At 27.3% G+C, this 23,904-nt stretch overlaps 1 protein-coding gene across 2 annotated transcripts in view; it reads right to left on the reverse strand.

The window, feature by feature from the left end:
• Positions 1 to 968: 968 nt before the first annotated feature.
• The window catches only part of LOC107439598 (supervillin), a 41,078-nt gene continuing 18,142 nt past the window's right edge, over positions 969 to 23,904 (reverse strand). For both annotated transcript variants that reach the window (XM_087165592.1, XM_087165594.1), the window contains exons 12-23: positions 22,641 to 22,797; positions 21,586 to 21,746; positions 20,066 to 20,354; positions 18,190 to 18,341; positions 14,975 to 15,080; positions 12,572 to 12,779; positions 9,645 to 9,775; positions 8,168 to 8,323; positions 5,747 to 5,905; positions 4,921 to 5,042; positions 3,909 to 4,055; positions 969 to 2,354 (exon numbers count right to left, since the gene is read on the reverse strand). In XM_087165592.1, the coding sequence (XP_087021718.1) occupies positions 2,268 to 2,354; positions 3,909 to 4,055; positions 4,921 to 5,042; positions 5,747 to 5,905; positions 8,168 to 8,323; positions 9,645 to 9,775; positions 12,572 to 12,779; positions 14,975 to 15,080; positions 18,190 to 18,341; positions 20,066 to 20,354; positions 21,586 to 21,746; positions 22,641 to 22,797 (1,875 nt within the window). In that variant the 3' untranslated portion in view covers positions 969 to 2,267. The remainder of the gene's footprint in view (positions 2,355 to 3,908; positions 4,056 to 4,920; positions 5,043 to 5,746; positions 5,906 to 8,167; positions 8,324 to 9,644; positions 9,776 to 12,571; positions 12,780 to 14,974; positions 15,081 to 18,189; positions 18,342 to 20,065; positions 20,355 to 21,585; positions 21,747 to 22,640; positions 22,798 to 23,904) is intronic.

The following is a 23,904-nucleotide window of genomic DNA, read 5'->3' on the forward strand; positions in this document are numbered from 1 at the left end:
CATTTTTAATACTATAAACAATTTTGAAACAAATTTCAAATAACAATTCAAATTTAAAATCTTCAGCTCCAATTTAATAAGACAAGAGTCATTAAACACTTTAGGACTGTTTTGCATTGTTTACATAGGTCAAACCACCAAAACTGGACATTTGAGAAAAACTTTTTACCCTTAAAAACTTACACAATCAAATATTGGTCTGCTCACTCACATCTGAAAAACTGCCAACTACTGAAAAAGGATGTTTTAGGAAATCTGGACCTCAAAAACTGACCCTTTTACAAAATCTAATCCTCAACTAACCTTTTAGATTTAAATACACACTTAAACAAACGCAAAACAGAACCCAGAGTTGGAAGTCCCAAATAAACTCCTGTAAAGTTCGATAGAACTTAAATTAAGTGAAAATGAGTAGGGGGAAAAAACTAATTTGGTAAAAAGGAAAAACTCCAGAACTAAAGGATTAAACATAAAAAATAAATATGTAAGATAAAATTGACCTGAATTATCATTCAAATTTAAAAAGACAAAGGTATTAATACTTATTAATCAAAAATACAGAGTAATGAATAACTGAATGCTGAATTAAATGGCACAAGGTCAGAATCACACAAAGTCATACAGTTATCAGACACAAAATAAGAGGTAAAATAAAAAAGGAACACTAGAGTACTTTAGGGCTTGAAACCTGAATCTATCTCAATGACAGCAACCCCTTAAGGAAAATGATAAAGAAATTTAAGCATTCAGAAGCAGGAAAAAATAAATTTATCTACTCATTTTTTGCAAGTGAATTAATTCTGCAAATGTAAAATACATCATGAGTTATAAGAAACTAATTATGATATTTATTCATTATGATATTTTTCATTAGATGAACAATTTTAATAATTAAAAACTTGATAAAATGTAGTTGTATTTAAATAAGTATAAAAGAAATAAGTAAATAATGCTCTCACATTATAGGAAACAAATGATTTAAAACTAGTACTAAAATAAATGCATTAAAAATACGTACTACACACTCTAGTAGAAAAGAAGGGTTAGAAAAATTGGTAAAAATGATGCCTAAAAAGCATTGACTTTACAAAATCCATGAGCAAAAGCAGTATTGAAAGTAAGTTTTTATAAAATTATTTGGCAGAAAGAGTGGATGGAAGAAAGAAATACTCTTCACAAATTAGAGAATTTATCTCACTGGTTCTGGTAATATTTTTAATCTAAATGTAACTAGAGTCCCTGCATCTAACCTAATTAGAGAGGTGGGACATATTTGTAACTATCTGTAATTGGTTGCAGGCCGAAATTTACTGGAATAAAAGGAAACAAAAAAATTCTTCTTAGACCTAGCCTGCAGTGATCGACAAAGCCTCCTTATCTGATGGAATTTCAATATTTCAAATTAGTACTAATATTGTTTCTTGCTTTTAAAATATTATTTCAACTATTCAAAGTACTTTATCCAAGCAAAATCTATGTTAAAAATCTTTATATTATGTAAAGTAATTAGATTGTAAAAATTAGGACAGCTATACCAAGCACTTTGATTAAGTTTTTTACCATAATCTATGCCAAATAAACAGTTGATTTTTTGATAAAACATGAATTTTCGTGATTGCAAAGATGCAAACTAAAAATTAGGTATTTTATTACATTTAAATGGACGAATCTGTTAATCAATAATTTATGCAAAAAAAATTAGCTCAAAACAGTTAACATGATTTATACTAGACTAAAAAAGTAAATTTGAGAGAAACATCGCCAAAAGTGGCAACCGGCTGTGCCATCTTTTGCAACCCTAATCGGAACAATTTTGAAACTGTTTCTTTCCAACTCTTTAAACTATGTTAGATGCAGGAACTCTAGTTACAATCAAATATTACAAATCGTGAAAGCTTGCATTGACTTTAAAAGATGAATAGATGTAAAGACAGCTACAATTGTTTTGCCTGTAAAAAGCACTAAACTGCATATAAAATTATTCATGCAATGTAAAACAGTTTTATATATTAGTACATTAGTATTGAAATCCTAAGTGCGAATGATTGAAATACTTGCTATTGACAAGAAAATGATGACATGGAAGTATGAATTATTTGGCCTCTGACATATATTGTTTCAAACACATTTAAAAACCATGAGTAAAATAAATGTACTGTTAAAATTTAGAAAATTGCATCTTATTAATGCTCTCATTCTAAATTATAAAATCATAATGCACTAAAAATAGAAAGGCACACATTGGCACACAAATGAATTGAACAAATTCAAAATAAACCATTGGACTTTTTCAACTCTGATTGTTTCCAAGATGGCATGTTGTAAAATTCTTCTTTTTTCATTCCAAGAGTTTCCTATAAATTAATTAAAAAATAACTATAAATAATGATAATTTACATTTCTATGAATTTTGAACAATATTTAAAATTGTTCAAAATCTATAAAAGCTTTAAGACATATTGAATTACTTAAAAGCTTTTATTTGCCACCTTACTAAAATAATTAAAATAATATAAAGTTTAAAAGTTAAATTTGAGCTGATAAAATCGTAGTAATTTTGCAAAAATCATTCAATACTGTATACTAATCTGTTTTTATATTACTAAAAAATTAGTTTGTTTTTTTTTTCATTTTTAATGATTCATAACTGCTATGATGTTGAAAAAAATCTTTAATACAGTAGAATCTTTAGGACAAAGGGCATAAATAGGAAAATCAAAACTGTCGGATAATCGGGAGAACTTTACAAGTTTATGTTTTAATAAATAACTAGTACAAGTAAAATGACACAAAATAAGTAGCAGCTTTAATGAAGTTTTTAGAAAAAACATGTGTTTTGTATTTCTACCATATATTATGATATTATATCATTAAAAATAAAATATTAACACATTTTTTTTTCCTGTTTAATCGTTCTTTTTAAGCAATTTATATTTTGAACGTCTCGTTACTACATTAATTTAATAACGTTTGTCGGAACCTTTTCAATGCATGTTGAAAGGAAGGTCAGTTAACATTGGTATCATATGAGCACCTGAAAATCCAAATTCTACTGTATTAGCACTAGATTGCCCAAGGAATTCATTTTGACTGCTTTTTTATTTCAATTAGAAAAACAATGAAGTATATAATGACACAATTTCTTAGAATTTTGTGACTTTTTGAACAACATATAATTTTTTAATGTTAATATTTACGAATAACCTGTTATATATCTGTATATAATATAAAAAATATTAAAAATCAATTTTAATCAAATTTCTTTACACGTTAGTTATTCTTTCACAATCCAGTCATTTTGACTGCTTGTGGGCAATATAGGTATATACTAAGTTTCAGTCTTTCTAGTATTAACTAAAAAGAAACAAAGACTTTTTAAACAAATCTAAAAACAGACTACCTAATAAGGTGTAATTTCCAAATTACCTTTCTGAAATTAATGATAGCAGAACATAGTTAAGGGTGTTTTTAAAGCTCGTTTGCCAAAAAATGAACAGTTTGAGTGCCTTGTACACAGAGCCAAGATTTAATTTTGAGCAAGATGATTCAGCAAGATGATTTTTTTTTAGATGAAAAAAAATGATTGGACAAATATTTTAATTATTTAAAAACTTATTGAACTCATATATTTTAGTTAAAAACTGACATACTTACACAAGTAACTAAAACAAGAAAATGAAGAAATGAAATAACAAATTTTAAGTATTTTAAACCTAACTTAAGACATAGCAAACTATAAAAAAAAATTAAAATAATAATAAAATTTTTAAAAAAACATGTATTTACGTTTGCAATAGCCAATGCAAGCAAATTTACAGTATTAAGTTTTAAATGCTAAAATTTCATTGCATGTTCAAGTGTAAAAATAGGAAAAGAAAAAAAAAAGAATAATGAATCTTTTTACTTACGTGAAACTCTTCGTCTGTGAGGTAAGATTCCAGTCGTAACAGGTCTACACCTGAAGGACGTTGTTTACTTTGAAGTTCTTCTAGAGTGTAACGATCCCTTGTCAATTGGGATAAAACTTCTTGAACAAACATTACTTTCGAATTTTCCTACAAAACACAACCATACATTTGACACCATGTAGTCACTTGTATACAGTGCTTGTTTTTATAAAGTAGAAAACTCCTTAAGATTGTTACTCAAATACAATTTTATGAAATAATAAAACCAGTGGACATTGAAAAAAAAAACACTTTTAATAAAAAATTAAAATCATAGAAATCTTTTTTTCCTAAATTGATTTATTTAATGAATATCAAGCATTGTGTGTATTAAAATTATACATTTTAATTAGAATAGATTAAAACTTACTTTAAACATTATTAAGTTACAATTTTAAGATGCACAACAAAAAACGGAATTAAGAAAAAATTAATATCATCAGCGTTATTGAAGAAGCACTATAGAGTATCAAATAAGTGGAAACTGAAAAGTCTAGATCTTCTGCCAGAGCCATAAATTTAAGTGCTAAAAGTACCTACAAAGTCTATTTTCTTCTTTTTCCACACTGAAAAGCTATTGAATTCTTAATTTTCATTACTACTTTTATTCTCCGTCAGAATTTCTAAAACAATTTTATTACTTATTTCAAGATTTCAAAGTGGCAAAGGAAAAAATTATTCCTCATTGATAATTGTGTCAATATAAGTAGTCTGAACATGAAAAATAACAAAAAATTTTGTGAATTTTTATAACCCCTTGATAATTCCTTGAAAAATGGTTATAAATGTTTTCAGCATCTCCCACCAGCAGGTCCTGTGCCAACCACGCTTACGTTTTCGAAAGATTGAATTTCAGTATTTTAATGAATAACCACGGGCACTTATTTAAATAACATTTTTATGTGACACTCATTGAAAAATAAATTTTTTTTAAAAAATCGAAAAGAAAAATATGATAACAAATAAGAATCACCTCAGTGGATTGAGTATTTAAATCCTCCCAACAGCTCCACTCAGGAAAAATATTAGTGAAAGATAATGGCTCAAAACCAGCATGAATTACATAAGCTTTTGGAATATCTTCAGAGTTTTTTGCTAAAAATATAATTATACACAAATCAAACTCAATTTGATAAACTATCTAAAAGGAATGAAAGAAAATACAAAACAAATCGAAAAAAATTGCTTGGAAAACCATAACAACATCATAAAATCTATTCTTCTCCACTTTATATTCTCTTTTGCAATGAATATTTAAAAAATACATTACATAAGCTTTTTTTGACAAAAACATTAGAATATTTAATTAAGCAAAGCAAATATATTCAGCAAAGAATGTTATCTAAATTTAATAAAAATATGTGAACTAATTAAAAAATATGTTCTTAGACTTTATTACAGTGAGTAGAAGAAAAAACTTTAGTTAGGAAACTAAAATTAATAACTTAACTGGTCCAAAAAATTTAAAAATTTATATTTTAATTAATAACAATATTGACATCATAAAATAGCAGTATCTGCAAGCAGTGACAGTAGTATCTACAGTAGTGACACTTGTAATACATTACATGTTTTATGACAAGAATTTATTGAAACAAAATTTTTGAAATAATAAATTTCAGATTAATACATTGTCCCTTTTTAATTGCTATCATCTAAAAAAAGTTATTTTTCATGCGTAGATTTCATGTATTAACCTTAAATATGAATTTAACAAGCAAACTGGTTTTATAGAGTACTTTACGGTTTCTCGAGCTCTTTATTAAAAAAAAAAAAAAAAACAATGTAGTAATACGTACCCTGACAATATTGCAGTGCTATCTCCATAACTAATCGACGGTTCACATTTAATCGCAACTTTGCAGAACCAGTAGTCAAATTTTCACTTTCGGGATCACTTTTATGTAGCCATCCTTGCCATACAAATACTTCATGGTTATTATCCAGAAGAAATAAGGCTAAAAATGGTATATAAAAATTAGACTATTTTTCCTTTTTATTTAAATAAAGTTTTGGAAAAAAATGCACATTAAAAATTAAGTACAGTGAATGAAACTAATATAATCACTGGTTTATAAAATAAACCGCTTTTTAAAATTGGATCATCAAAAGAACAGAACCATTGCAATATCACAACACATGAAAGTAATTCTTTAACAAAATCATTATCGCGATTTTTTACAATTAAATTTTTGGAAAGCATGTTTCAAAAAGAAAAATGGCATAATTTTTTGTCTTTACTAATTTTAAAAGATGTGAGGCATTTAGATAACGCATTCCATTCTACAAACAATGAACAAAACTAACATTACAGGTGTTGTTTACACTGTTAAATGAAATTGAAAGGTGATAGTTAAAAAATAATTAAACGGAGAGGGGAGAGCAAAAGAATATAAATGAAAACTGCCATTGAATTAAGGAAAATTATTGAAAGCTTCATAATCATCCAATGTTACTCACTGATTAAACCTCACTGTTACGAAAGACTGAGGCTTGGTCGAAAAAGAACTCAAATGTAAACAAATTAATGAATAGATTAGATGCCTTACGTATTCAATCAGATAAAACATGTCTATTTTGTTCATTATTTCAACAAACGAAAAGTTGTTGTTGTTGTTTCTAATGCTGCTTGCCACACGGGCAAGCCTGTTTGGTGAAACCTAGCAAATTTAAGGCAGAGTGTGCGTTTTTAATTTTTCAGTGGCGCCATCTATTGCCAAGAATTCGACTTCTGTCACACCATACGTCGCACCCGTTTATGGGACGGACCCATTCATTCATCCACAGATCATAATTTTGACCTGAATCAGAGAACAATCGATCTCCAATCCAGTACCCCCAGTGGTATTGATTTATTATGGGAGAATGGAGAACTTTTGCGACTCGACAGATTTAACGTCCATCAGTCAGTTTACTACACGGAGAGTCTTCGGCCGAACTCTCGGACATGGGCCCATTGCCCTACCAGCTAGGCTATCTCGGCACAATCGAAAAGTACAGGTCTGAATTTGTAGGTGAAATTTTAGGCCAATTTGTGGTCATATATTTAAATTCATCTATGAATAAAGATTGAGATTACATTTTTAAAGTCAATTTAAATCCAAATTCTTAGACATCAATATGCCTAAATAGCAAAATTTGAGTGTTTAAGATAAATTTCAAAGCATGTTGAAAATTTCTTTAACACTCATTGTAGTATTAAAAGTTTAGAAACTTTAACAAATGATTTTGAGTTCTCAATTTAAAATTCTGCTAGTAAAAAATAATTTTAAAAAAATATCATAGATTTTTACTAAAAGCCTGTATAAAAATTTAACAATTGGATATTTTTAATCACAGATTTCAAAAATTTTGAATGTAACTAAACATTATTTTAAAAACAATAATAATTAGATAACATTCTCCCATTTCACCATTTTTAAACTTTTGTGATTATTGAATAATTAAATGGATTAAACTATGTTTAAATAAAATGTACAAAGAGAATGCTTGAAAAATTTTATACAACACATCTCTTTTATAAAAGATTTGATTTATTACTGCATCATCTAAAAATGTAAATACGTGAACTGAACTTTAAATTACCTTTATAAATTTTCACGATTGTAACATGAAGTTAATCAGGTTTATCAGGTTATTATTTATAAAATTATTGAAATTTAAAATTCTTTTTACAAGACAAGAATATATAAAATAGCCCAATAACTTTTTTAAAATTTGTGAACAATCCTCCAGTTTTTAAAAACAACTCCAATATTTTGCATGTAACAGTAGAATTAATTATGTTTTTAAATTAAATGAACTGTGATTTGACATTCAATAGCGATATAATGCCACCACTTAATATCTGAAAAGTTTTAAAACTTAAGTAAAAATGTAAAGATTTCGTTTAAATCTTAGAGCTATCCAAAATTGAACCTTTTGCAGAAATTTGTATCGGAAATCAATGGATGTAGGTAGAATTCTACCAATCTGTAAAAAGTTGTGGCACATCTGTTCTAAGAATAAAACAAATTAGAAATAAATAAAAAAATTGTTACATCAATGTACAGTCTTTCTCCTTGGCCTTAAAATTGAGTGATACTTTAATTTCATATATAAGCCTTTATATTGAGATTTACTTCTTTGAGAAAGTCATATAATAACTGAAAATTCTTGAAATAAGTAAGATAATCTTATAATTAGAATTAAAAAATATTCCATACATAAATGAAACTTACCAGGCTGTGATGCATTCTTTAAATCTGACTGCAGAAATGGGAAAGGGCATGAATGAGTTTTTGTAAAGTGAGGACTAACTATTTCTTTAGCACACATGCTACCTGACATGCTATCAATTAAAAATAACCTTGGTGTGAAATCATATGAATACTCGCCTAATAAGAATAAAATGAAATAAATAATTAAATGAAGAATAAAATAAATTTCGTACTATTTACTACAACTAAATCTAGACGTTAACAGTGTATAATATATAAAAACGATGTAATAATTAAATTCAAAATTCTTCCTAATACAAAACATGCGAAATATAAACCAAAACTGTTTTTCCCCCCAGTTTTCAACTACACATCAACTAACTACATAACAAAGTCAACTACAGAAAATAAGCAGAAAGTTATACCTCTTTATAATTCAGAAAACCAGTAAAAAAGATAAAGCAAAGTGGAAGATGTAGCATTCCTAGTTGTATTAAAAATGACAAAAATATTAAGATACTTTTAAGCACAAGATATAACAAGTAAGTAGGCCTAAAAATTTAAGTGTTCAGTCAGTAGGCAGTGGCCAGTAGACTCTGATAACTTAGCAGCCACTTTTACACCTCAAACCTCAGGAGTGGATGACCAATATTGATAGGTTCCTTTAATTTAATAGCCACATTTGCATTTTTTTTTTTATTTTGCTAGGATTAAATTATATTTATTTTTAAAAGAAATTCATATTAGAAATAATCTACAGCTATTAACAGTTAAATCAATAAAATAAAAAATAGCATAAATACGTGACAAAATTTAGTTAAACACACACAAATTCAGAACTAATAAAAAAACTTTCTTTAAAAGAACTTTATTTAAAAATATTTGAAGAGGTAACATACATTTAACGTACACAGTACAACTTAGAAACATTTAAATTGTTAAAGAACTCTCTTTTCACATGAATCTTTCCACCACAAATTGATGTATTCTGAAGGATCAAAATTTTGATTGAAGATATTTGACATTTTTATAAAATTCTGCCTTCCAGGGTCTCTCTTTCTGCATCGATGTATTTTCATCATTAAACGATTTTTTAAAAAAAAAAGAAAAGAAAAAATAAATTATTAGATTTTTCTCATAACTTGTCACCAGTTGTTTATTTAATTAAAACCACCACATTTTTTAGTTGGCCCACCATGTGGTGAGAGGTTATTTTCAGATCTATAAGTAAACATTTAAACAAATATAGAAAATAGAAAAACTTTAGAATTTCATTATACAATATTGTTACATAGCTTTTAGATCTTAACTAAAACTGTAATGCTCATACAAAATAATAAATTTTAATTACTATTATCATTTTTCCCTTAAGGTCATACCACACCAGAAAACAATTTAACTTTTCAGCATAATGCAATAGCGTTACCTAGCGATTAAAATTTTTAAAACTCATTATCTTAAAACAGTGGAATAGGTTGTGTTTTTTTTTTCAACTTACTATTTGATAAAGAGTAATAGTGGTCTTCACATTCATCACACCATTTCCAAAACTCTGAAGGTTCAGATCCTTCATTAACTTCAGACATAGTGAGAGTCACATCCTCACTAAATTTCATTTCATTTGGACGGCTGAAATGTTAAAATAAAAACGAACTTTAGAAAAAATCCAAACATAAATTTAAAAGGATTGCGGAGAAATAATAAGAAATTAACAAAACATAAGAATTTAAAATTTCATTTCATTTCGATGGCTGAAATATTAAAATAAAAATGAACTTTAGGAAAAATCCAAACATAAATTTAAAAGGATTACGGAGAAATAATCAGAAATTAACAAAACATTAGAATTTAAAATTTCATTTCATTTGGCTTGCTGAAATGTTAAAATAAAAACAAACTTTAGAAAATATCCAAACATAAATTTAAAAGGATTACAAAGAAATAATAAGAAATTAACAAAAATTAGAATTTAAAATGTGCTTGAAAAACAAGAATCCAATTATTAAAAATAAAGTTTACTAAAGATCTGAGAAATAGATATTATCATTCTAGGATAAAGTATCAGTCACGCATTTGTTTTTTCATTTTTTTTTTTTAAAGTTGTTTTTTAACAGTGAAATAAATTTCAATGCAAAAATATTTTTTTATAAAATATCATTTATTTAGTAAAAATACTGTAATTTGAGTTATTAGAAAAAGTATACTGGTAATTTAATAAATCCAAATAAAGGATATATTGAAAATTTAACAACAAACATCACACATCCCTTTTTAATCAACAGAAATTTGAAAAATTAAATATAAATGCATTTATTGTGCAGCATCAATGGCGCACATTGATTGATTGATGACGTACATTAGAGAAAGGGATAGAAGTCTAAAATAGAATAATAAGCAATAATACTACAGTAAAATCTGGTAAGTTGACTACTTGTGAGACAAAAATTTAATTATACACTTAATCAAGTGGTCAACTAACTAATAAAGAGAAAATTAAATTATTAAAAGAGATTTTTCCAGCATGGTGAGCTTTAATATTAAGATCAAATTAGCTGATCAACCATGTAAATGTTACAAGTGCGAAATTTTAGGTTATAGGCTTGAAATTATTCCTTGATATATGTTCTGCATTTATACAAAGTGTTTTTTCCAAGTCAAAGAGTTTTCACCTACTATAAGAAGCAGTTAGATCAAACGTTAATTAAAGCTCCAAACAAATCTTTAGTCCAAATGTAAACGTATTCAACATGTGTGCCCTTAATTTAATATGATGCATTAAACATATGTTTTTTTAACACCTTACACAACTGAACAAAAATGAAAAAAGTTTATTATATAATTAATAAAAACGAAATAGGAAACAAAAAATTATGACAAAAAATAAAAACTATAACAGAAAAAAAAAATTATAAGGACTCGTAACTAGTCAGTAATATACTTAACCTTTGCCCATAACCTTAAGCATTTTGTAAATTAAATCCTATAGGAAAAAAAAAGCTTTCAAAAAATGCTATTTTTACAAGTCAGTTATTTTGTTTTATTTTAATTAATAATTTATTATCATTTTTACAAGTGCAAAGCACTACCTCACCTCATTAGCTAATTTAAAATTTATTAATTCATGTATAATGCATGTTTGTAACTCATGCTAAGTAGAGAAGTCAAGTAACTTAATTTACATTCTAAGGGGTAGGTTTTACTACTGCTAAGTACTCACGTAAAATTTTATGAGTTAATACAAAATTACTTCATTTAACTAAATATAATCACACCACTCTCAAGTAAAAAAAAAAAAAAAAACTTAAAAAGATAGAATACTGTAAATTAAAGGAAAAAAAGTAAATTTTCAAATTCAAAGCTTTTTACTCAGTGTAAGCACGAGATTGAAAGAACTACAATTACTTAAAATTCAAATACAGTGAATTCGCGATAACTCGAATCTGATAAGACTGACGAAAAACTTCGACATATCGGAAGTTCGACTTACCGTTAGTTTCGGTTTTGGTCTTTCAAAATATTGTTGAATTATTTAATTAATGCTTATTAATTACAAATCTTCTAAATGCTTACAATATTTAAGATCATTTTTTTGACAAGCCATTTACGATAAGACTGTTTGAAGCACTTTATGATATCCTGGTCCATCGGCTACAACTTTGCTGTTGTGTTTGGCGGGAGAAACTGCAGGTTTGCTGCTTTCAAATTAGGTAGATCACTATGCGCTGTGCATTTATCCATAAAAAGTATCACTTTTCTTTTTTTAGAGAAGAATTTACGATCCAATTTTCTTACATAGTCTTCAAATAAAAATGATATCATCCAAAACTTTTTGCTAGACTGTTAATCCAAAGGATACGTTTTTACATTCTTAAAACATCGGGGATTTCGGTATTTTCCGATAACAAGTAAGGGCAATTTCTCTGTCCCAGACGCATTTCCTTCAACTAGGACAGTCTACCGTTCCTTGCTCATTTTATCCCCTGAGCATTTTTCATCCTTAAACATCATAGTCTTATTTGGAAGACATTTAAAAAATAAACCCATATCATCAATATTGAAAACATCATTTTAACTGTATCCTTGAAGTAAATTTGGTAACGTTTCATTTAACCACTGCTCACATACTTCAAGAGGGACAGCTTTAGCTCCTCCATGAAGAGTGCAAAAGACATTGCGTGTGTTGCAAAGGAAGGAGCAAGATATCAGCTCCTAGGTTTTTTTTTCTTGCTTTAAAAGATCCAAAAAAAAAATCGAGTTAAAGGGAGTAAAGTTCGAGTAATCGAGAATAATTAACATGAAATTGAGGATAAAAGGGTCGGGACCCCTTAAAAAAATCGAGTTATAGTAATATTCGAGTTATCGTACTTCGAGTTATAGCGAATTGACTGTACAATGAATGAAATTATGGGAACTTAAAAAACTTACTTTTCTATAAGTAACTGCACAGAATTTAGAATAAATTCTTTAGTATATGCAGCTGATTTACAGCCATGCCAAATGTACAGCTTTCCGGTATTTCGATTAACCAGCAGAAAAGAGGTGCGACTGCGTAAACTTCCTTTTGATAATTTTACTTCTTGAAGTACACTTTCTGTTTTCATATCACCACGTAGCATGTATAATTTCCATGACACTAAAACAAACAAAATATATAATTTTTTAAAAAAATACAAAAAATAATTTAACATATAGTGAAGTTCTGTAGGAGAAAACTAAACAAATTGTCTCAAGATAAATATTCAATACATATATAATTATAAATAAAATAAAAAATAGTGACTAGTGTGCTTCCCTCTCATAATTTCTCACGTAAATTCAAATTCTTAATTCAAATCTTATATTTTCCTCCAATATAATACTTTCATATTAAATAACTAAGAAATTGGATTGAAAGTTAAGTTTTAACAACACAAAACTCAGATATACCTATAATAAAGCAAAAAAATTTAAATGGAGGGATAATTTATTTAAAATCACAAAATAAATATGAAGAACTATGTCTCATGCGAAAATAAATACGACAAGAATTAGAAAATAGTAAAAGATTATGAATACATAACGATGAAGTAATTTGCTGAGCAGGAAAAACATAAAAGAAAATTAATAAAAATGATAATGAACAATATAACTGCATGGCTGTCACAATTCGTTTAAAAAAATCAAACTACACATTTTTAGTTTTGAAATTTAAGATTGATTATTTTAAGCTGCAATTCCTTTTAACTATCAAACCTCATTTAACCATTGATAGAACATTTGGTTACCGCCGACAATAACATAGACAATGAGATTCGGAAGCGTCTAATTTGTTCAAATAAAGCTTTTTATGGTTTAAAACGTTTTTTCAAATCCTCTCTTTTATCAAAAAATACAAAACTTTTACTCTATAAAACATTAATTAGGCCAATACTTACCTATGGCTCTGAGACCTGGAACCTAACTCAAGCTGGTGAAAATAAAAATGCCATTTTTGAGAGAAAAGTTTTGAGGGCCATCCTTGGAGGGATAAAAATAAATAATTCCTGGAGAAGACGATATAATACTGAACTGTATAAAATCTACAGAGAGACAGATATTGTGAAATTCATAAAAAATAAATCGAATGAACTGGGCAGCTCACATTTTCAGAAGGAATGATGACTCAAATTTAAAGAAAATCCTATTACACAAATCCCTAACGAACAGGAAAAGAGGTAGACCCAGGCTGAGATTGCTGGATTTAGTTGAGACTGATTTCCTTACTCTAAAGGAGAATAACTGGCGAACAAGTGTCAAAAGTAGAGAGAAGTGGATTCGAATTCGAAGGAAGGCACTGGCCCACACTGGGCTGTCTAGCCAGATATGATGATGATGAGAAAATTTATCTTCATTTCTTGATGCTTTTACTAAAATAACAAACATAACAAATTTCCCAAAATTATTTCATGATGTTGGTGATCGCCATATAGTGGTGGTTGAAATATTGTCTCCAGAAAAATGAATAAAATTGTTTAAGTAAAAATTTAACTATTAAAGTAAGAATTATATATTCAAAATGGCCATATTTAAAATACACAAATCATAAAGAAAAGAAAATCCCTTAAAAGGATCAAGATAAAATATTCTCTTACATCAAGAGAATTGTTACCATCAATGATATTCAAAGCCACAAATTTGAAAATTGAAAGTGAATGAATTTATTCCTAACGAACACAGAAACATAGAGAGGAGATCCCAAATAGCTGAATTATCGAAATATAACATAGCCAAAATAAAGCCAACCCCGTATAATCAATATTAGGTTTGAAAATACCTTGGCGATCGCGAACCGCCACCAAGACTGTAAGAATTATTATAATCGTGTAACTGAAACATGTTTGCAGTAAGAAATTAATAATAAAGAGTTATAAATAGATTTTTGTTTTCGATTAGGCATGACAGTGAATTAATGAGTCTACATTATATTGAAATAAAAAGTTAGCCGTTACATTGATCGATAAGAAAAGAATAAAATATTTTATGCTCGCTTTTATAAAGATTAACTTATTGATTTAATTTAAATATGATTCGATTAATATGATTAGAAAAATAAGCTTAAGTAATTAAAGATATTTTGAAAGGTAGGAAATATGCCAATTGCGGCATGACAGCTATTTAAAATGTTTTTCATTTTAAAACATTAAAACATAAATGAAGTTAAATATCTTTAAAACTCAAAAGCAATAAATGATATTTAATTTTTATGGAAAATTAGAATCAACTTGTGCATACTAAATCAAATGAAAAATAATAATAAATAATTTCAATAAAAGTGAATTATGCGACTAAGTCAACAAATGCCACACATACCATCATTATCATCAAGATTTTTATCTCTGCGACCATCATGCACAATCATTTGACCACGAAATAAGTTGAGAAAACATGGTGGCTCTTTTCGACAGCTAACTCGCACCTTGAAAATAAAACAAAAAACTTATTAGTTACACATTAATCATGTACAGTAGAGCGCCGATTATCCGAACTGCCAGGGACCGAGCGTGGTTCGGATAATGAAAAGTTCGGATTATTGAAAAGTTGTTTAAAATCTAGTTTAAATGATTATTGTTTATGCACTAACTTCCCTTCACACTTTTTCTAGGCTTATGCCCGGCAGTACTATCTAAAATAACTCTGGAGTGTTTAAAAGTTTTATTTTCAATTTTTAAATATTTTTTATTTATTTGTTTTAAACTTTTTTTTCATTTTAAATTATTTTTATCATATTTCAGCTTTTTATAATTTTTTTTATCAATTACTGATTTTACCACATTTTTCTTTATTTTCCATTGTAAAAGAGAGCCAGCAAAGACTTTTGTTTTAAAGAAGATGCTCTTTTTTGATCAGCCATATCCCTCATTCTTTTTAAATAAATCAACTGAACTGGATCAACATCATTTTGACGTTTTAGCCAATTCATTGTAATATCTAATGAATCGCATACTTCTATATGAGAAGGTCCACTATCTTGAATTTTATCACCTACTTCTTCTTCTTCGTCTATGGAGTTCCAATTTTCATTCAAAATTTCAGCAACAATTTCATGATTTAAAATTTAAAATCCTGGGTTGTTTTCAGTGTCTCGACACCAATCTTCTATTTCTTCTGCTGTATAACCATTCCAAGATTTAAGATTCCAAGCACTGTAATCACTAATCATTAACCATAAGTGACAAGTACCCATCCCCCAATTGTAGAACTTCAGCACATATCTATTCATAAACTCCTTCCTCATTTCAACCATTGTAGACTGTCAAATTGAAGCTCGCATTCTTAGAAGATAATTTTCAGTTGCAAAGGGCTAAAGGGGTATGTAGGTTTAACTGTATAACAGTACATGCATGTATTAGCTACTATAAGAAAACTGCTAAAAAAGGTTGTAAATTAAATATGGTCTTCAGATTATGGATATTATTTATTCTTCTAAATTTAGAAAAATTTTCGATAAGTTAAAAAGTATTCTAAACTTAAAAAAAAGAAGAAGCGAATTCGGACATGGATTGGATAATTGGACATTCGAATAATAAGGGTTGGGATAATCGGCGCTTTACTGTATATATATATCAAAAAGTGCTACACAATCATAAAATATAAATACATAAATAATTAATGATTTAAATGTAGAATATAGTGCTAATGATTATTGATATAAATGTAGAAACCTAAGTGTTTTCAGATGACTATCGATTGACTAATCACCATGTCAAAATAGTCACCAAGTCCTCAAAGTATCAAAGAAAATAGCAGCAACTTTACTTGAACTGCTATCTATCACATGCAAGTTTAATTTTTGAAAACTGTTTACATTAGAATGTTAAGATGTACTATTCATTTTGGAAATTGATAACGATGAAGAACAGGGTGGCCACTCAAATCAGATTTCAAATTTCCCTGATTTTTCCAGGTTTTCCAGATAAAAATCTTAAAATTTCCAGGTTTTTGTTTCTTTTTTCTTATAAAGTGTAGGATGTGTACAAGAAAAGTGTCTATATTATAAAATATTTTATTCAAAATGTTATTTTTTTAACATATCATCTTGAAAAAAATAATTTTTTTTGACAATTTGGCAAGATTTTTTATTTATTTTTCAAATGTTTTGGTACAAAATTTTGAATCAAAAATCATATATTGACCAACAAAAGAGTAAAATTAAATATTAATATATAGTTGGTTTTTAAAAGAAACATTTTTTTTAAATATGTTATAAAAGGTTAAAATGAAATAGAAAAAATTAGCATTAATGCAACAATTGTAACGATTTATCGACAAACATTGTTACTAGCGATTGTAAAAAAATGTGTGATTGGTTGGTTTGCTGAGAAAAAATAATTCACAGATTTCTTTGAATGGGAGTAGAAAAGCTTTCAGAAAAAGAGTGCAATCTAAAATCGATTATTATTAAATTACAACTAATTTTTGGAGAATCTTATAAAGTTAAAAATACAAAAACATTTTGTCAAAATAAGAAGAAAAAAATTACCACTACCACCAAAGCATCGGAACAAACTTGAGCCATAAATGGATTCAGCCCAAGGACAGAATTTAAAAACAGAAGCTAATATCCTAATCCCTTTTTCACATCCACCAGAATCTTTCCTTAATTGCACAGTCCCATAGCTGCCAAAGGTTTCTGCATTAGCTTAGCAACTATAGGAGAATTTTATGTGGCATTCTAGTTTAACAGAGCTGTAATGGAGCAAATTTTGATGCAAGCAAAGAACTGCTAAGTTGATGATATTTCAACTGTTTGGCGATACATTTCCGTTTAAAAAAAGTGGGTATAATGGATGAAGTAATTTAAATTAAGAAAATTAATAAATAATTTAAATTAAGAAAATTAATAAATAATTTAAATTAGAGAAATTAAAAAAATTATCAATGGAAAAAATTTCCAGCTTTTCTTTAAAATTCCCTGATTTTTCCAGGTTTTTATACAAATTTCCCTGATATTTCCAGGTTTTTTCCAGTATAAAAAAATTCCCTGATAATTCCAGGTTTTCAAGGTTTTCCAGGTGGGTGGCCACCCTGAAGAAACAACCAGAATGGAATTCTTCCTAAATAATGAAGCATGATGTTTAATGATGATTGACAATTTTTGCTATGTTCCATGCCTCACTTAGCTAATGGACAAGTACCAAATATAAAAGACTAATAAAATGTTAAAAAAATCAAAAAAATAACAAATTATTGAAAGCTTACATTATAGATAATTTGAATTATTAATTGAAGAAAATGTGATAACAAAACACATTTTGCAAAGCGTTATCTATGACTTTAATTTAGAAAAAAAATAGAAATATTGACTTGAAAATTGAATAAAGTATAGTGAATTCTAATTAATGTTGAAAAAAAACAATGGTTTTTTCCAACATTGTTTTGGCCTAAAGAATGGTTTTTTCCAAAAACAATTCTATCCACAGAAGTATAGTTGGCATAATTTAAAACTGGGTATCTAAATGGAATAAAATTAATAAATAAATAAATAAAAATTAAAAAGCATTTTTAAACTTTTGATTTCCACTAACATGTGGTCCTTTTTCTTCATTCAAGTCGATTGTCATTAATGCTGATGCACCTTTCTCAGTTATTGTAGACTTGTCTCCTTGCCAAAAAAAATACACCCAGCGTTTTCGTCCAACAAAGGAATATCGTGAGGCACCACCTTTCAATGTCCTCCCTATAAAATTTTGTTCAGAATCTTAATAACTACAACATAAGTTATGTAACAGTCTTACACTATTACCTGAAACAGTATTACAGCATACTTTGATCTGAAATCATCTGAAACAGTTTTAAAGTATCGATAGTTCTAATCTAAAGTTCGATCTGGAAACAGTTTTAAAGTATGCTTCGATCTGAAACAGTTTTAAAGTATGCTTCGATCTGAAACAGTTTTACAGTATAATTAAAACTGAAACAGTTTCAGAGTGCACTTTGACCTGAAACATTTTTAAATTAATCTGAACAATTTAAGAATTGATGATTCCATCTGAAATATTTTGATTTGAAAAGGTTTTAATATATTATTTGATCTATAACAATTTTACAGTAAACATTTAAGTGAAACAGTTTTAAAGTAATATGTAGATTATCCATTCATGTCTTTTTGCTTAAAAAAACTTAGACTTAAGAAAAAATTGGCTTTTTTTTCTATTATTATCAGTAGAAGAACAAAAACACCTTTTTGCATTTCAATGAATTATAGCCAAACCAATATATTTTTACAGAAGCATATAATAAGAATTCAGAAAAAATAAAATTTCCAGCAATTCAATGCATATAAAATCGAAATATTAACAGTGCCTAACATAAAAAAGTCTTTAGAATGAATATTTATTTTGTTCCATTCCATTTTATTTATGATCATTAATCATTTTCATTTAAGATATAACATTTTGGATTGCAAAATAACAGAAAAAAGAATTTGGTTCACTCTGTGACACATATTTAATCACAATCCATATACAAAATCTACATAAAAAGGCAATACATTAATTTATAACATTTCATTATTCTAAATTTAATTTATACGAACATAATAAAGACAGATTTCACTAGAGGCACAAATGCAAAATTACTCAGAAGTATTAATAATCATAAAATCTAAAAAACATCTCCCTAACTTTTCCCTTTTTTTTAAGCCACCAAGATTGATTTTGTTTAATTTCCCTGATTTTTGTAACCAATGGCATATGTATAGATTTTTTTAAACATATTTTTCATCAGTTATTTTAACACATTAAACATATTACAAAACCTTTATTGCCATTAAAGTTGAAAATAAACTTTAAAATTAAAAAAAACTATTAAATATCCTTTTTTAATAAAAAAAATAATATACTTTAAGGTACCTCAAACTCAAATTAATTTTCCCTGACTTTTTGGGTATTTTAGCTCAATTTCCTGACAATTTCTCAATTTCCCCAGACTGATATAATTCCAACTTTTCATTATTTTCCTATTCTGTGGTCACCCTGAAAAAAATCAAAGTTTAAATCAAAGCCTGCTTAGAAAACAAGTTAATTTTTCACCAAAATTCAAAATTTTTTTTAAATTCCATCAACAGTAATTTCAAAATAACTTCATTTGCAACAACAACAAACATAGTCAAAGAACATTTAAAAAAAAAAAAAAAAAACAATGAAATGTCTCTGGATTCAATGTTCTGGAGAATGTCTCTGACATACAGCAAAAAAAGTTTATTAAATTTCTCTGGTCAACAAGTCAATTTTTAACAACATTTTTAATTAATCCCGAAAGTAGTATAAAAAATACCTGGTTACATAGTGAGATTGCAGCAAACTGCAAATTTTTTATCTTTAAGGGACATTTTTTACTTTTTATGCAACAAAAAATAAAGAATGCCAAAGAAAAAGCAAAATTATGATGAGTAATACATACCTGTATTACTAATCATATATTGCCATCGGATAACATAAGTATCAGAATTGTGAAATTGCCCCCAACTTTCTTCCGGCATAACTTCATAGCCATGTTCAGATATATGCCACATTTTGTGGGATATATGTGTTATTCGGAAGTGCCTTCGTTCTTCCTCATCGTGGTATTCCAATCCTCTTCCTATGTGGCTGTTCTCTAAGATTGTATCTGGCTCCTTTACCTCATTATACAACATTGATTTATAATCACAGGCTTGAAGATCTGAGATGCTAGTAGGTACAGCATTGGTCTAAAAATTAAAATTATTACTATTAACCAACTAATTATTTTCAACTTCAAGCAAATGCTCAATATTTTCATTAATTAAATTATCAGTTAAAGATTAGGCACAGTAACAAGTTTATTCTAGGGTTTAAGAAGAGAAATATGTAAGCCACAATTAGTTTAAAAACTAAGAGAAAAGTAGGATTAAATAGAATATAATTTTTGATAAGTTATTGAAGCACTCAAAAACACATTTGAATTATAAAAAAGATCCAAGAAAAAAATAAGATTAGTTTAGAAAATACAGAAATTAAAAGGTTAACAGAACAAGACATGAACATTATCATTTTAATTATAATAGGAAGTAATAGAAACAAGAACCTTAGAAACATTGTTAACATTTACAAAATATTGCTATTGTCTTACACAAAGATGAAAAATATCTAGGATAAAAAGTGATCAAAGAGTTTAAACAACAATATTGTTGATGCTTGCAAAATATTGTTATAGACTTACACAGGGGTAATTGTGAGCCCAAGCCGAAATTCCGGAAAATTTCTTGAGTTAAAAAAAAAAGTTTAAGTTTAAAAATTAGAAAAAAATTTAAACAAGGTTTTTTCTTTCCTTTTTCTCAATATTTCTTAAATTACTTAAAATACATTTAAAATTTTACACATACCTATACCATTTACACATACCTATGACGACCTGGAGAAGTAATTAAAATTTACAAATATGTCTTTTGTTCTTGAGTTTATGATTATAGCAACTATTTACTGATAAAAAATGAATATTAATCATGAATATAAGCTTATAAAGTATCTCTCTGGCTCTCCCTTACAAACAAATAAAATAAACTGTGTTTTTAAGATCCACCTTTGAAAATTTGATTTCCGGAAACTTCTGTGATCAATGATTTTTTTAAATGTCTGGACCTTCAATCTCCGGAAACTTCAGGATCACTGTTAGCGAAAAATCCGGAAATCCAGATTTTTTCCGGAGCAAAATCAGCCCTGCTTACAAAAGCTACTACCACAAACACAATTGAAAATTTTCAGTTAAGAATGTATCAAGTAACTTAAATTAGAACCACTCTTTTTTATTATAAAATACTTAAAACAAACATCCAATAATATTACATTAAATAATTATCCCAGTCAAAAGCACTTTTAACATACTTGAACCATGGTTAAGTCTAAATGCAAAAATGTCACACATCAACATTCCTATTTTGAAAAAATATGATCTTAATATACCTTATTGCGATTTTCATCGTAAGTCCTTTTTGTAATGAGAGGGTGTATATTAGGCCAGTCAAAAAACTTTTCCTTAAAAAGAACTGGCTCTCTATGCTGGCTTGTTTTTGTAAATGTAGCCCATGTAGGTCTATTGCTATCTTCATTTTTTATGGGTCCATCTGAAAACATAAAAACATATTCTAAACATCATATTAATTTTTAAAAAAATCATATTGATTATAAATGTTATTATAATGAATTCTGTATTAATTTTTTATTCTATGTTATAGTTTTGAATCATTTATTAACTATTATTATGTTCTTCCGACTGTATAATGCACTTTAAGAACAATAAAATTTTATAATAAATCCTCAAAATTTTATAAGATTTTTTATTATTATATTTTTTTAAAAATTTATCACATTTTGGAAACATAGTTCTTTGTTCAATCAAGCCTGTGAAAACATTTGATTAAACAATAATGAAGAGGATAAAATATAACAATAGATATTCACATGGTCTGCACATCATGTTTCTATTTTAAATGCTAATTTCACATTTTCCACACAATAATGTATCATATATACTCATAGGTTACAAAACTGTATAATATAAGCCTTAAATAGTTGATTTTTACTGATTTAAATTGCAGATGATGCTGACTAATGAAACTCAGAACATTGGGTCTCCAACAGTAAGACTAGTGATCATAACTAAATTAAATAATACAACATCAAAAAAAATTTCATTATCCTATTAACTTGTAAAATTTTTTCTCCATATTAAAATACACAGTTGTATCAAAAAACTGTTACAACATGGTGATAATTCTTACAATGCAAACACTATTGGATGAAAAAAATATTAAAAGTTTCAAATTTGTAGAGAATCATTTAAAAAGCATCTTGAAATGGAAATAGGAAAATTTTGTAGATGGTGGCATAAAGCACAAAGAAAATTCTACTTCCTTTGAATACATTACAGGATAGTTAATCTCTATCTAGAATAAAATAATAAATTAATAAAGTTTTTCTTTGAAGAAAAAAAAGGACAAAACAAAAATCAAACATACCAAAAGTAGAATTTAAGGGATTTATATCACATTCTGAGTAGTTGTACCCGGTATCCCACAATTCCTTAGCTAATGAAACAGCTGATTTTCGGAGGTCAGATGTTGCCAGTTTTCCACACCAAACATACATTTCAGCGCCAAAATCAAAAACATAAATCTGTAAAACATTTATGCTTCAGTTAAACATTTTAACTGCAGATACAGTACTAATTTTAAAAATTTAACATAATGTAAATATTTTATACATCAATAAATAAAGCTAATTATTTTAACTAAGACATAGTACATTTTTCTAAACCTTTATATTAACAAGTGAAAATGTATACCAAGAATAATTATAAAATTTAGTAAGGAAAGTCTTTTAATTGTTTTAGTAAACATAGCATTTAAATGCTATGATTGTTTTATAGTTGCTACAATTAGTTTTATGAAGAATACAGGATACACATGGATAAAATGTATCACTTTATGGCACACAAGCTTGAATATACTACAAATGTGCTAAACTTAAACTATACTATGTACTCAAAGTAAGAAAACATACTAAATCTTACACAAATCACTCTACGAAATGCTCAATAAAACAACTCAATAAAATTTAACTTTAAAATATACATTATAAACATTGATATTTTTGCCTGTTTGAACATTAGAAAATTCAAACTAATCATCTACATTTTATCAAAAATTAACATGATTAAGAAATTTTTGATGTCATTGGCAATAAGATTGTGATTTCTTTCAGAAGAAGCAGATTTCATTCCAGGCATTGGAAGAAAAAAGAGATGGATAAAAACAGAGGCGGAAAAAACTGGATGAAATGGAAAAAAACTAAAGATGATAAATATTTAGTAAAAAGTATTATATGAATAGTTTCAATTTAAATTAATTGTTTGTTGTAAAAATTAAGTATTGCTGTAATAATTATTGCACAAGAAAATATTTTACATTTAATTTTAAAAATATTTATTATTCATACTATTTATTTTAAGTTTTATACGTAATTTTAATATTTATGTGGGATGCTATATTTCTAAAAATTGCTTGTAATAGTTCATCGATTGATCAATCTCTAACTGCGCCAATCAACGAACGTTACAAGACAATACATACTCCTGTATGGGTAAATGCGCAGTTTGCCACCAGGGGCAGAGTTGCTGACTGCCGCAACATATCATGTCTTATTATATCAGAATTAAGAATAAGCATACATATTTATCTCCATGTCATGTCCTCTGTTTAATTCAGCACTAGAGAAAACAAT

This window comes from Parasteatoda tepidariorum, chromosome 6, assembly GCF_982258835.1.
Source record: "Parasteatoda tepidariorum strain Cologne lab strain chromosome 6, Ptep-v5.0, whole genome shotgun sequence".
NCBI classification, from domain to species: domain Eukaryota; kingdom Metazoa; phylum Arthropoda; class Arachnida; order Araneae; family Theridiidae; genus Parasteatoda; species Parasteatoda tepidariorum.